The sequence below is a fragment of the Rhineura floridana genome, chromosome 4 (genome assembly GCF_030035675.1).
Source record: "Rhineura floridana isolate rRhiFlo1 chromosome 4, rRhiFlo1.hap2, whole genome shotgun sequence".
Taxonomy (NCBI): domain Eukaryota; kingdom Metazoa; phylum Chordata; class Lepidosauria; order Squamata; family Rhineuridae; genus Rhineura; species Rhineura floridana.
This window is the reverse complement of record NC_084483.1, coordinates 189,147,818-189,162,506: the sequence shown is the minus strand read 5'-3', so window position 1 is coordinate 189,162,506 and position 14,689 is coordinate 189,147,818. Positions and strand designations below refer to the sequence as shown.

Genomic DNA, 14,689 nt, shown 5'->3' with positions numbered 1-14,689 from the left:
CTGAGGATGTCAAAACTAGAATTAGGTGGCTGTCTGTCATTGGCTCTGGCTCTACTTCTGTTGGGCTCACTGCCTTTCATCCTACCAGTCACAATGGGCATCAGCCTCCACTAGAGCTATTACTTCAGAATCCTTTCAATAAATGTTTTGGTTGCAGTTTGGACTTAGCAAGGAGAGTGTGTGACCACAAATCCCATTTCGAGCAACAACTTAAGCCAAATCTTGCCTTAGCTCACCACAACACGGCAGCAAACGGGACAAGGGGAGGAGCAAAGCAGTTGCAAGTTTCTCCCTGGGAGCCCCACACATTTGTGCAGTTTTGCCGCGTCAGGGTTTGGCTTAGCATGCTGTTTGAACCAGACCACTATTTTGTCCTTGGTATACGAATGGGAATGTGGCTTAGGTTCAGACACTCCCTCTTGCATACTCACCACAGTGAAAAGAAGCTAGTAAGGAGCATACATGCCCAAATCTTGTGCCTGCTCACAATCTCACTATGGGTAGAATGCTGGAAGTAAAGTAGTGTTTGATTAAGGCCATTAACACCATCCTTCTCAATGCAGAAGTCACTATAAGCTTTCTGAAAACTGCACAGGCACTGAAGATGCCAACTATCTATCTAAAAGACAAGGTTGTTCTCATACGTCAGACATTTTTCTTTACGTGTACACACAATACTGAAAGATCTCTGGCAGAAAATCAAGTATGAACTTCCTAATAAGAAAGCCAGAGTTTGTAAAAAGAGATGATGTACACCACAAGTTATTTTCAGTGCGGATGCCCATAAAAAATATACCAACATGCTATGCAGTTTACTGCTATTAAAAGGTACTTGTTTCCCCAGAAGAGAAATCACAATTACTAAAAGTTTTGCCAAATACATACAAGCAGGGACAGGACAAAAATAAAAACAAACTTTTTAAAAAAATTAAAAATGATGCCAAAGTTTGATGCTGCAGGAGTGTCTTGGGAGATGCTGTGAAACCATGGTTTAGAATTGTTCCCTCACCGTCAGCTGAAGGCCACTGTTCAATAGTAGTAGCTAGACAGAACGATTGGAGCTATAAATACAGGCAAATTCTTGAAAGCAAACGTTTGTGTGCTGGGGGTGGTGGGGAAATTGACAACCTGCATCTAAATGGAAGCTGGGGTGTATAGCAAGCAATAAAAGCTTTTGGTATATTGCCTTGTTCATGCTGAAATTTTATTTCTTTATGAAAATACTCAACTCAGACAAGCAACATTTAAGTATTAGGCAAAAATATGAACAACTAAGATTTGTTTATACTGCTTAAAAACAAAGGGGAGGGCAATTTCCAAAAACAATAAATCTTGGCTAAAATGTTTTGAAACCATTTGTTTTAAACAAAACAATTATTGTTAGCAATTAATATTAAATTAAAGTGGTTGCTGTTGTACTCACTTTTAAATGAAAAATAAAGTAAACAAATGCTTTTCGGAGGAGGCGATAGATAAGATACAGAAAAGCAGTACTTACACTGCATTTTCTTCAACGTGCCTTTAATCCCTTCCTTCCCAATATTATTTGTCACCTTTAGTTATTTATATACTCATGTTTCTCTGGTTGTTATAAACATTAACCTAGTCAATACTTTATTGTCTTGCCAATTTATCGTAGTACAGTATGTGTGAGATTACAAAACTCATTGTGAGAAATGTTAATACATCAGAATGCAACACTGAAATGCTTAATTAAAAAAACTTTATTGCACAAGTATTTGGTTAGTAGACCTTTTCACTATTCTACAGATGGCAAAACCAGCATGACAACTGAACAAAACATTTAACTTTGAAAAACAAAAAGACAAACACACGAGGACAAAGAAAAAGCAATAGATGAAAGTACCAGATTAGATCTTGCAGTGTAGTATATTTCTTCTGAACTGTCCAAAATATCGTTACTGACGGGCTGTTCAGCAGACAAAGACCAGAAACTTAAGTTAGATGTTTTCAGTTTAAAAGTAATTAAGTACAAAGGGGTATTTTTGCACAATAGCCAGCTGCCATTACCATTTATTAGTTTCTAGAATTTTACCCAATACAGCAGATGAATTAATGTAGCCTTTAGATGTACAATGGTGACTTAAGAAATGTAAGGACAGGTAAAAGGTGTACATTTGTTTATAGTACTTACACAGCAATTAAAAAATAAAATAAAACAAGTTTTGTTATCCTTTCCTGAATGCAGCAAGCCACAGACTTTCCTCCATTCCTTTAACAAAGTCTTTGTGTAATCAGCCGCATACCCATGGGCAGGTCAATTGGCCTTTACACCTTTAGAAATGGTCAACTCCCTTGAGATTCCCTTCAATCTCATTAAATTAAAGAAGTTAGAAAAGTCGCTTTAGCAAAAAGCTAACAAATCAGTTGATATTAATGCCATTTACATTTAATGTTAGTATTTGGCAGAAAACTACGGACTGTAGAAATGGTCTGGCCTTTCTAGTACTATACAAAACCGTTAAAGATAATGACGTATGATTTTCACACATTTTCCAAGTATCTACTGTATGTGACTCCAAAAGCTGAACAAGGGTTAAGGAACCTACTTTGAGGCTAAGACGACTTTGATGTGTTCAAAATAAAGAACCAGACCAACTTTGTAATTGTAAACATATTTACTTCAGTGCAAGTTACTTGCAAGTATGTTTCAGATTGGGGCATACCAATTTCCTGTTTCTGACAATGGGTGTTATGATCAATGTTAAAATCAAAACTATGACCTTACAGCACACTGTGATCCTAATTCTGAGAGTCCAAGTAGGGGGCTGACTTGCTCTTCCTCAAACAGCAGCCCCTCATGCTACAAAACAAACTACTTCTGAGTCTGCAATATAGTCTAACTGTAAATAGGGAAATACTTTCCACTAGCACAAGCCTCTTCTTTGATCCTAAGGAGCTTTTTAGATCACCGGGATCCATGTCTTTAAATCTAGGTTCAATTTTACTTGCATCCAGTTCACCACCATTACAGACTTGGACTTGACATTAAAAAGGTGTGCATAAAAGTTTAAATCAGTGAAGTAGATGGACAGGTGAATAAAGTATCACAACATTTCAGAAGCTCTGCTAGACTTGGAATGAGACTATTAATATATCATCAGGTTAATTTACTCATTCTGTTTCCACAGGTACAGCAAGATGACATATGAAGAAGTATATATGTCAGACAGAACAAAGCATTTAAAAATATTTCTAAAAGACTTAAAACTCAATAGTTGATGGGAAAGCAAGTTGCATGAATTACGGGGAAAAAATATAAAACAAGGCCAAGGTTGGGAAAGAGCAATGCAGAACATGCAAATGAGATGTATGACCCCCATGCTTAATTTTCTGCACAGTGAGTCAACCAGTATCAGTGCTTAAACCTTTGAATGCAGCAAAACTAGATGCTGGAGTGCAACCAGACCAACATTCTAATCATTTTTTTTTTTTTTAGTTTTGTTCCTCACTGTCTCAGGACAAATCTTTATCTGTTTCCCAGGCACAAACTTTTCTTCCCTCCCAGACAGCTGGGCTCAGATTTTATAACTGCATAAAATTACTGATAGGTAGACAGCCCTTAACAAGCATTTTTTCCCACCTATTTCTGTTATCTTTAATCTATCTATATCTTACTGACAGAGCACATGTTTTGCATGCAGAAAGTCCTAGGTTAAATCCCAGGAATCTCCAGGTAGGGTTGAAAAAGACCCTTGCCTGAAACCCTCAAGATCAACTGCAAATCAATATAGACTATAACGAACTACACATACTAACGGTCTGGCTCATTCAATATAAATCAAAATATATATCGAAAAAAGAGAGGGGATGTCCCCAGAATGTCAAGGAGGGAAGTTCCAAACTGTATAGATTTGTTTATTTTCTTTAAAAGAGAAAAAAATTCTTCTTAAAATACCCAACGCGTTTCAGCCTTATAACTAGGCTTTCATCAGGGGCTACAAATCAAATATAAAGAACATCATTTTGACAGACATATGTAGGTATAAATTTTCGTTAAAATATCTTGAAAAAACATTCTTATATGGATTTGTGCACCTAGATATATATAAAGTCTATAGGTAAACAAAATGATATTTTTAAGGAGTTGTTTATAACAACAACAAAAATTTGTGCATATATAAAGATTATAAGTGTATCAAATGAAGAATAGTTTTCCATGCACTTATCTTTAATAAGAAATCATGCAATATGAAAGTTTGAAAGTGGAATACATCGACAATATTTATACAGTCCAGCAGAACTATTAAAGAGGATAAGAAACTCAGAGGGTCTTACAAATAACATTCAAGATAGGAGCAAGCATTTAAGAAAGAGGGTATGTGATGCAAAAACTGAGCAAGACCACACATTTAGCTTCTTTCTTCACACACATGCAAGAAATGTGGATATATGGATTACAATTCAATGTGAAAAGAAAAATACTCAATTAAGTAAATTATTATCCAAAAGTACAAATTTTCAAAACCACAACTATATAATCTGCTACTAATCATCTACTTGTTATAATCATGAATCAAGAAAGGAAATTCATGTGTTTGAGAGCAACATTCGAAGAAAAGAGATCAGATATCAATTCAGATACTTCAAAAAAATTGACAACCAAGAATTAAGAGCCCATTAGCTTTACAGATTTCCACCCTTACTAGTATAGACACATAAAGAAATGCAAATCTACCATGAAAAATCTGACAGATATCTAAATACAGTTGTTGTTTTTAAATGGTAGAGCAGCAGCTAAAGCAGTGTTGAAACCAGGAAAGCTAACTGTCTCAGGGAGGGTAGTGATTTACCAAAGGTAGTTTTAGCAACCAAGATACTTTCAAGTTCCAGTGTCAGGTTGGTGAGTTTTAGGAATATACCAAATTTACACTTGATCTCCAAAGAAAACTGAAAATAAACGATGAAGTAAAATAAGAAAATCCTTTATCCTTCTGCTGCAAAACATCTTCACGTGTCTCTGTCTTGAGAGATAATTAAGCAGAAGTGGGTGGTTTAACGACTATCAACATTCCTCTGAATGAGTTCATGATTTGGGAGAGTGTAGCAGCTAATCCAACAGCATCTCATTGCTCATATCGTGATACAGAATCCTGTAGAGTTGCCAACTTACAATGTAAAACCTGCCTGTCCTTTTGGAAATTATGAGACCGTGGAAGAGGATGCAGGTGCCACACATTAAGTGCCATTCGTCCCAAAGGCCCTTTGCCCACACTGCTTCCTGGCCTGCTTGCTTGCTTTATTTATTTATTATTTGATTTATATCCCACCCTTCCTCCCAGCAGGAGCCCAGGGCGGCAAACAAAACCACTAAAAACACTTTAAACATCATAAAAACAGACTTTAAAATACATTAAAACAAAACATCTTTAAAAACATTTTTTTAAAAAAAAAGGTTTAAAAAACATATTAAAAAGCAATTCCAACACAGATGCAGACTGTACAAAACTCCAGCTTCAACTCTATACAAAACAAAACTCCAGCTTTAACCTATTCCAGGACAGGAAGGAGGATAGGAAACGGGGAAAGAAAAAGGGCAGGAGACCAACTATTTTCTCTCTGCTGCCTTGACATCTTTACAGTTACAGGCAGAGTATCTAGTTTGTGTCCTGGCAACTCTTACTGGGCGCTATCCACTGGAGGCTTTAGTATGCAATATTTGCAAGGGCAATGGGAAACAGGTTGGTGCTTCCACTGCTTCCTGTGCTAAAGCAGGGACTCTTTTCTTGGGGGGGGAGGAGACCTAAGATGACTTGCCACAATTGCCACCTATTGCTGGCACCACTGGTCTCTGCTATAGCACAAAAATGGCAATTAAAGCAACAACTTATAGGCAAAAATCTGGTCACAATTGGGGAGACTCAGGTAGACAACATAGACTTAAGGTGCCTGAGGACAGACTCTCCTGGGACCCAAAGCTGTCACATGACTAGAAAGCAATTCCCCGCTTCTGCAACACAGTTACCTCTGCCTCCGAGCCTCTACTAGTCTCTGGGGGCCATTAGAATGCCTACACACAAAACTTGGGGCTTCTATTATTAGGCAATTGGCTAATTGTTGCTGAATACAATTAAGGCCCTGTATTATCCCAGCTCATTGGGTAAGGCTCTTCTGTCCTTTCCTCCCTTGAGTTCACTGCACACACAACTGCTTTCCCCCACCCCAGACTGCTAGTATCTGTCCTTCCATATTAATGAGACAGCTGACCTCAGATATACATAGGACATAAGCGATAGCCATGGTTTTCAAGTAAGTAAACTGAAAGGCAGGGGTGGCTCTTTTTTTTTTGGCTTGAGGAAGGCATGCCAATGGGGTGTGGGGCCACCATACAGACTTGCACTCTCTGTGAGACTGGGCAATTTCAACACCTGCTTCTGCAGAGGTGCTGAGCAAGCTGCCACCACTGTGACCACAGCAATTTCAACAGCAGCACAGAGCAAGTAGTTGCCGTTGAGACCTGGTCAAAGTGCTCTGGAAACAGAAAGGAAGGCTCTGACCAGCTCCAATGTTTGGCCAGCATTCAGGAAACACTGGAGTGCCCCTTTTTGTTTCCAAAGCGCTTCAATCAGCTCTCAACTGTGGCAGTTTGCTCAGTGCCTCTGCACAAGTTTAAATCTGTAAAACTTGTCAGGGGGCTGGTGGATCATTGAAAATGGCTTGGCAGGCTGGGTCCAACCCAAGGGCTTCCCACCCCTGCTGTAGGGAGAGGCAATACTGTAGCAGACACATGATCATAGCAATTAACACAATGTAGCAAGAAAAACTGTAAGGAAGAACACAAGCTATATGCAACAAGCCTAGATTAATTCAAAATCCATTCCTCTGATGGATCAAAAAAGCTGAACCTATGTAAGAGTCCTCACCCCCCACGCACATCTTGAGATATGTTAGACTCTGAGGCAAAGCCTGAATGAGTTACAGTTATGTAAACTTTGGTTCACTGCCAGTTTCATGGCTACAGGACCATGGCAACTCACGAGGGTCCCCTCTGTTGTGATCAAGCAAAGTGGGCATGATTTCTATTATGTTGCCAAATTCAGTTGTTCCTCCTTATGAGCAAGCTGTTCACCAGTATCAGAGAAATAAAATTAAACAGATATATTCAAAATAGCCTTACAACTTGTTTAACATAGAATGACAACTGTATCTACTTGTGGGATATTTACTTAAGAATCAAAAGAACTGAGTTTTGAAAGATCCCAAAAATTCAGGAAAATTTATTATGTACATTGTGAACCTAGTAATTTTGAGATTGTGTACAGATATATGCCATTCATATCCATAGCGCTCCTCTAGTCTTATGCTACAAATCATTTTTTCACCATTTACATGGCATAGTTGCATGTGACAAAACACATACAACTGTGTTACTTACAAACTCGTGATGAGGCTCTGTCTCCTTTCTTAAAGGTGGATCAAATTTTACTTGGCCAACTATTGAAGAGAACAATTGAAGCAAAGGATAAGTAAGAATGAAGTCAAAACATGTAAAAATATAAAACGATGATTATATGATAATATAAGCCTTTGGAAATCCAACCGGAAAAGAAGTGTCCAGGACAGCATCACATATTGTATTTTTAAAGTTGTGTTTATTTTATTTTGAAATTTTATTTTGTTATATAGAATTACAGAGTTGGAAGGGGACTATAAGGCCATCAAATCCAACTCCCTGCTCAATGCAGGAATCCAAATTAAAACATACCTGATAGATGACTGTCCAGCTGCCTCTTGAATCATCTTAATCATAAATACGACAAGGCCACAGAGACATAATCATAAGGTGAAAACCAGATGTGAATGCTCAGAGAACAAACAACAGCAACAAATCCACCATATGGATTTATAAACCAGAACTTGGGAGGAGAACAGAAATGTGTTTGACTAAAAAGAAGTAAGATCGGCATGGTGGGAGATAAAAGCATAGCAACAAAAGTAGAGATCAATCGTTTTTCCAATTAAAGCTGTGTTTATAAAAGATTGTGTGCTGCAGTTCTTGACATCTGTTTACCAATTGGTTTTCCAAAGGCTTTATATCCTTGGGAATACAGAGGAAACAGAGTCCCATGGAAGAAGCTAGGTCAACTCTGGACAGTAAAGTTAATCAAAAGCTATGGAATTAAAGCAATTATATTGTTCACATCAAACCACTAGCTAGACTGAAACTTTAGATCTATGATTCTCAAACATTAGATGTTTACGTCTCTCTTGGTACCTACCTCATGCTTTACATTTCCGTGTTCCATTTTTTTACATTTAGCCCAGAATGCCTGATGAAGGCTGGGTGGCAAAGGCCTAATATGAATCACCACCACATGTGTGGATATGGAACATTGTTGTTACGTGCCTTTAAGTTGATTTCGACTTATGGCGACCATATGAATCAGCAACCTCCAATAGCATCTGTCATGAACCACCCTGTTCAGACCTTGTAAGTTCAGGTCTGTGGCTTCCTTTATGGAATCAAGCCATCTCTTATTTGGCCTTCCTCTTTTTCTACTCCCTTCTGTTTTCCCCAGTATTATTGTCTTTTCTAGTGAATCATGTCTTCTCATCATGTGTGCAAGGTATCATAACCTCAGTTTCATCATTTTAGCTTCTAGTGATAGTTCTGGTTTAATTTGTTGTAACGCCCAATTATTGACTTTTCGTGGTACATTGTATCTGCAAAGCTCTCCTCCAACACCACATTTCAAATGAGTTGATTGTTCTCTTTTTTTTTTTTCAATAATTTTTATTCAGATTTTCATAAAACATACAAGACAAAATCATAAAACATTCAAAGACAAAAAACAAAATCAAAAATAGTTAAACAAAAAGAAAAAAAGAAAAAAAAAAAATAAAAAATAAAGAGTAAAATATTGACTTCCCATTTGTCAAAGATCAAATCAGTTATAAGTCTATAATATATAACAATCCTGTCTCTTAAGTCATATTATAAAATCACTTTCCTCCAGTAGTTATCTTACTTAATCATCAAATCTCATAAACATTACTTTATTCTTTCCACAAAAAGTCAAAGAGAGGTTTCAATTCTTTAAGAAATATATCTATCAATTTTTTTTTCCAGATAAGCATATCGATTAATCCATCTCATTACTAATTATGATAATCTTATTGTCATAACCATAGTCAAAATAAACATTTCAATTAATCCATCACATCAGAATCTGTTAGGTTCAATAATTTCAGTAGCCATTGTTCTATTATCTCTATTAGTTCCATTTTCCATCTTCCATCTTCAGTAGTCTTGTTAAGTCCAGTAATTTCAATATCCAATCTTCCATTATCAGTATTCCATAATAATCTTGCTGTCAAAGCCATAGTCATATAGTAAGAGTCTGATGGGGATTACCTCTATCCCAAATATTTTCTTGCCATCCATTCTGAATAGGTTGCTGAAATACTGCTGTAAAATCATATCTCTGTTCTTTTTTTCAAAATACACTGGGTCATCTCTTAAAAGTTTTTCCATTGTCACATGGCTGCAGTTAATTCCATAGATTTTCTCTATATTGGGCTCCATCACATCATTCCAGTCCAGAAGATTATCCATGCCATTGATAACTTTATCTCTAGAATCTTCATTCATTTCTTCAGAGATAACATTGAGTTCCAAACAATAGATTTTATTTCTAAAGTCCATAGACTCCAAATCTTGTTCCTGTTCCACGTTGGTTCCAATCTCCGGGATCTCCTCTCTCACAGGGACCCCTATTCCAGTCTCCAGGGTCACCTCTCTCACAGGGACCCCTGTTCCGATCTCCGGGGTCTCCTCTCTCACAGGGACCCCTTCCAGGGTCACCTCTCTCACAGGGACCCTTATATCTTTAATCTCCTGCTTCATTTTACTCAATTCAATTTTCGTTATCTCAATCTCATCCATTATTTTCTGAAACATAGTTATTTCCAGATTTTCAGCCACTTTCTTAATTGCCATTTTAAAAGAAAAATATAGGAAAACCACTTCTTATTTCAGCAACAATTGGGTTAATACTCCAAACTTGGTGACATCACAGTATAAACAGAGCAGACAGCCTTATCTCTCCAATAGTTAAGTAAACAAAATGCAGTTCCCAGGATCGAAACAATTAATGGCAATCGTCAAGAAACAGATTCGTCAAAATAAAATAGACCAAAAAGAGAGTAGTCTCAAAACAGTATAATATTTTTCAAAATAAAAATCTGGAATAGAAATCCCTCTTCTGTGTATATCTTTAGAATGCAAATCCAGGACAGCTTTTTGCAACAAAAACAGAGATAAGCTATTAATTAGTGCGTAGCAGAGAGAAGTTATGGCTCCCCAGTGAGATGTCAAAAACTGATCAATCTGGCAAATCTCTTTTAAACAGCAACAATTTAAGTCAAGTAAAAGAAAAATATAGAAAGAAGGGTGCTTGCCTGTTAGTGCGTTCTCTCTTAGAAGATAAGGTGAACGTTCGCTTTATCAGATAGAGCTTGCTGTTAAAAATCCGTCCCACCTTCGTCGGCTGGACCTCGTCCCATAAATTAATGAGATCTGGTCGTCCCAACAAAAATAGGCTTTGAGGTTAATCTCTTCGTTTCTCCCTACCCGGGAGAAGTTTAATCAGTCAAAAAAAAAAGAAAAAACTGACTGATATATCTGAATAAGCTTCTTTTGAGGCAGGAGCCCGTCTCAAAAGCAGGCACAGGCTAAGTCACCCTTCCCGGAAGTCGAGTTGATTGTTCTCTTATCCACTTTTTCACTGTCCAGCTTTCACATCCATACATAGAGATCAGAAATGCCATGGTCATGGAAAACACACCCACAATTAATTTTAAAATTTGTGTACGTACTTACAGTTGATTTCAGAGCGTGTTTTTTCTTCTCTCACATTTCTGCTTGTCGAATGAATTCTATGAGGCACAAGAAGAGGCTAGGAAGAATATGAGAAGTATAGTTTAAGAAATGAAAAGACAGATGCTCCATATGCTTCATACACATTTTCTTTAAAAAACCCACCTTTACACAATATTTTGCATACTGCATACTGAACATTACCAAATATATATATACACATAGAGGAATTTGCCATGTCTGAAATCTCTGCTGTGAAACTGAGTGGAGGATCAACAAAACAGCCCCCTTTGGAAGTAGCAGCAGCAGCAGAGAGCCTTCCTGTGATCCACTGAGGCTTGAGCTTAAGCAATTTCAAAGCACAACTTAAATTTCAAGGGAGACACTTGTAAATTTCAGACAAAGATTCCAAGTTCCAAAAACTGCATAAGCTCTCAGTGGAAAAGTTTGGTACAAGGTTTCTATTAACTTATACGTAAGTCCTTCATCCCGAGACATAAGTGCTTGACAGTCTCCTTCCATGCCTCTATTTCTGAGTCCAGACCTGTCAGCAATTAATGGCATACTATTAATTTTGAAGAAAGCCTTGGACAAGTCTTTTTCAACTGAGGGCCATTATCTTCGGCTTTTGGAAGAATCCTTTTGGAAGAAACATTACTACTACTAACATACTGTTTGGTGAGAACTCATTTAGGAAGGTAGGTATTAGGTTAATTGCATGAATAGATGCAGACAGTGAGATAGTGATGTTCTATTTATTTTTGCATGTGGGTGTTCACTGCAGGCCTGGCATCAGCAACCAGGGTGATTTGGCAAACTGGCTCCAGGAATCAGCACTGAGGCCAACACTGGTCACTAATATGTCTTCTTTCTCTTCTCTATATGTGTACTAGGGCAGTGGACATACTGTGAAGTGTAGCAACAGTGAAGGTTGCAGCCACCTGCCATCTTAATTTCTCTAGAACAGGCCCTGCTATGACAGAACCCTGAGGCATTCTGAGAAAAGAAGATGGCAGATGGGTGGCTATAACCTCAGTTGGCACTTTGCTGTCTGTCTGCTACCCTAGTTAAAAATAGCTGAAAAAAGACCCTTGGCTGCCATCCAGTAAGCTAATGGAAGGGAGCACCAGGGTGGTATATCCCCCCTCCGTCTGGTGGGCACCTTGCCCAGGTGCTAGCCCTAGTTTACCATCCATTTTTATACACAGATGCCCAATATGGGTGCATTGCAAACTTGTGGGGGAGAGAATTACAAGTAAAAACCATTCTAGAACGTATGCCTTAGCAAACAGAAGTTATAAGACCAGAAACAAAGATTGTGCTGTATAGGAGTTTAGAGCAGATGTTTCAATACAGCCCACTCAAGCAGTCTAACGTATTTACCTCAAACAGTTTTACAGGTACTAAATCCAAGTAAGCTGCAGGATGCATCCTGAGGGTAAAGCAGCCTAAGATAGCTAAGAACGTATCCCAGTTTCACAACATAACAAGCCATCCAAGATTTAACTCTAATACTGCTCAGTGGAACCCTTGTCTCTCAATCAAAAACAGATCAGCAGGGCTTACTCCAATACAAAGTCTGGAAACTGCCTTACCATTTCAAAGCACTATTTATTTATTTATTTACTTATTTTATTCCATTTATATACCACCCTTCGTCAAGAGACCCCAGGGTGGTTTACAACACAGAACGGAAGAAACAATATATATCAATACTTAACGTAGTATCTATACAATATAAAAATTAAAGCAATTATAATGAGAAATACTCAGTAAAATACAAAGTCTCACAACATAAGTTATTACCTACTAATCTCAGGTTCAACTGTAAAATGTCATACATATATAACAGCAACAACCTAAGATATAATTAAGGGAGGGGGAATTAAAAGTCTATCACTATTTAAATTAGTGACTACTCTGTTAAATCAGTTACTCACTAGTAAATCTAAACCAACTAGGAAGTGCCCTGAGCTCCATAAACAATATGCTTTTGCAGTACTGATTGTATGTGTCATGTGGCCTTCTATTATATATTATATTATATTTATAGTTTGGTATTAATTCTTGTATTGTTGTAATATTTGCTATTTTTTATTATTATGGTTGTATTATTTTGTTTGAAATTGTTTTGCAATTGTTTGCTCTTGTTATAAGTTATTTCAATTATTGTGTTTTTTCTTGCTGTAAGTCGCTTTGAGTTCTACTGTTGAAAAAAAGCGACTAACAAATGCCAGTAATAAATAAATAATAATAAATAAATAATAAATAACATAGTAACAGGTTTGATTGTTAGCATCTTCAGAATCATTTAGGCTGCAATGTTCTCCATCTCAATTAATTCAGAGCAACTTAAGACACTGCAGGATTGTTCTCTGACAGTACATTAAAATGATTTTGGCTACTTTGAGTTTGACCAATAAATGGTCAAGAATGACAGCATTTCTGATCTTTTCAATTTTTTTTAAAAGCACCTGAAATCTGCATTGTCTATATACTTATGCAAACATAACATGGAGAAAACCCACAACACACATGCCATGCAATAGTTTTAATACTTGTGGGACAGGCAACAGCAACAAACTGTCCGGAACAATGTGCAAGCCCTAGATCACTGCCTGGACTCGGGGATGGGCTGGATGAGGGCTAATAAACTGAGTCTGAATCCTAGCAAGACAGAGGCGCTGTGCACTGGTGATTCCAGAGTTCAGTTCATAGTCTGGAGGTGCTCCTGGATTCATCGTTGTTGTTAGAGGCCCAAATGACCTCCGTGGCTAGGAATGCCTTTTACCTGTTTCGGCTAGTAAGACAGCTGTTTCTTGACCGGGATAGCCTGACCACTGTTATCCATGCACTGGTAACCTCCAGGCTGGATTACTGTAATGCACTCTATGTGGGGCTGCCCTTGAGGATGATCCGGAAGCTGCAGCTGGTGCAAAATGCGCCGGTGTAACTACTCACTGGGGCTGGGTATCTCTAACGTTTCATCCTGCTGCTGTAAGAATTGCACTGGCTCCCCATTACCTACCTGGCCAAGTTCAAGGGGCTGGTTTTGGTGTACAAAGCCCTATACAGCTTGGGACCAGGATACCTGAAAGACAGACTTATCCCATATATACCCAGTCTATCACTATGGTCTGCAGGTGAAGGCCTCCTGCAGATACCATCTTATCAGGAGGTCTGTTCCACATAACATAGGAAGCAGACCTTTAATGTAGTGGCACCCATGCTGTGGAATTCCCTCCCCTTGAATAGTGGCCACGTGCCATATCTTTTTGGACCTTCAGACTGAAGACCTTCCTATTTCAACAAGCCTTTTACATAGAGACCTTATCCCAGGCTGTGCTGGAATTGCTTTTAAAGGTGTTTTTAAAGTTGTTTTAGAAAGATGTTTTTAAAGCCGGTTTGTTTTAAGATATTTTAAAGTCTGATTTTAAGGTGCTTTAGGATGTTTTTAGTATTTTGTTTGCCGACCTGGGCTCCTACTGGGAGGAAGGGCAGGATGTAAATTTAATAAAATAAAATAATAATAAATACAACAAAATCTCTGGCAACATATTCTGAGCTGGAACATGTCACAACTGATCTAGCCAGTTGTAGCACAGAGGGTGAAGGCAAGAGAGATTGTGCCCATTGCCTTGGATTTATTATTGAGTTCAACTAGTGAACAGAGCTGGTGTAGCATAGTAATGAAAGAGCACGAGTTTGGTTTCCTTGAGCAAGCCACTATCTCTCAACTCAAGGTTCCCCCCCCCATTTAATTCATTCATTCAACAAGTTCTATAACTACAAATACAAATATTCACAGTAATTTTCCTCCTCACTCCAAAGATTATGCAAAGATCAGAA

At 37.9% G+C, this 14,689-nt stretch overlaps 1 protein-coding gene across 10 annotated transcripts in view; it reads right to left on the bottom strand.

Annotated features, from left to right (window-relative positions):
* MAP4K3 (mitogen-activated protein kinase kinase kinase kinase 3) overlaps positions 1-14,689 on the bottom strand; it is a 93,869-nt gene that overhangs the window by 34,899 nt on the left and 44,281 nt on the right. For 7 of the 10 annotated variants that reach the window (XM_061625567.1, XM_061625566.1, XM_061625569.1 and 4 more), the window contains 3 exons: positions 10,844-10,919; positions 7,397-7,455; positions 1,868-1,930 (listed from right to left, as the gene is read on the bottom strand). In XM_061625567.1, the coding sequence (XP_061481551.1) occupies positions 1,868-1,930; positions 7,397-7,455; positions 10,844-10,919 (198 nt within the window). The remainder of the gene's footprint in view (positions 1-1,867; positions 1,931-7,396; positions 7,456-10,843; positions 10,920-14,689) is intronic. The other 3 variants (XM_061625570.1, XM_061625572.1, XM_061625574.1) reach the window with 1 other exon arrangement.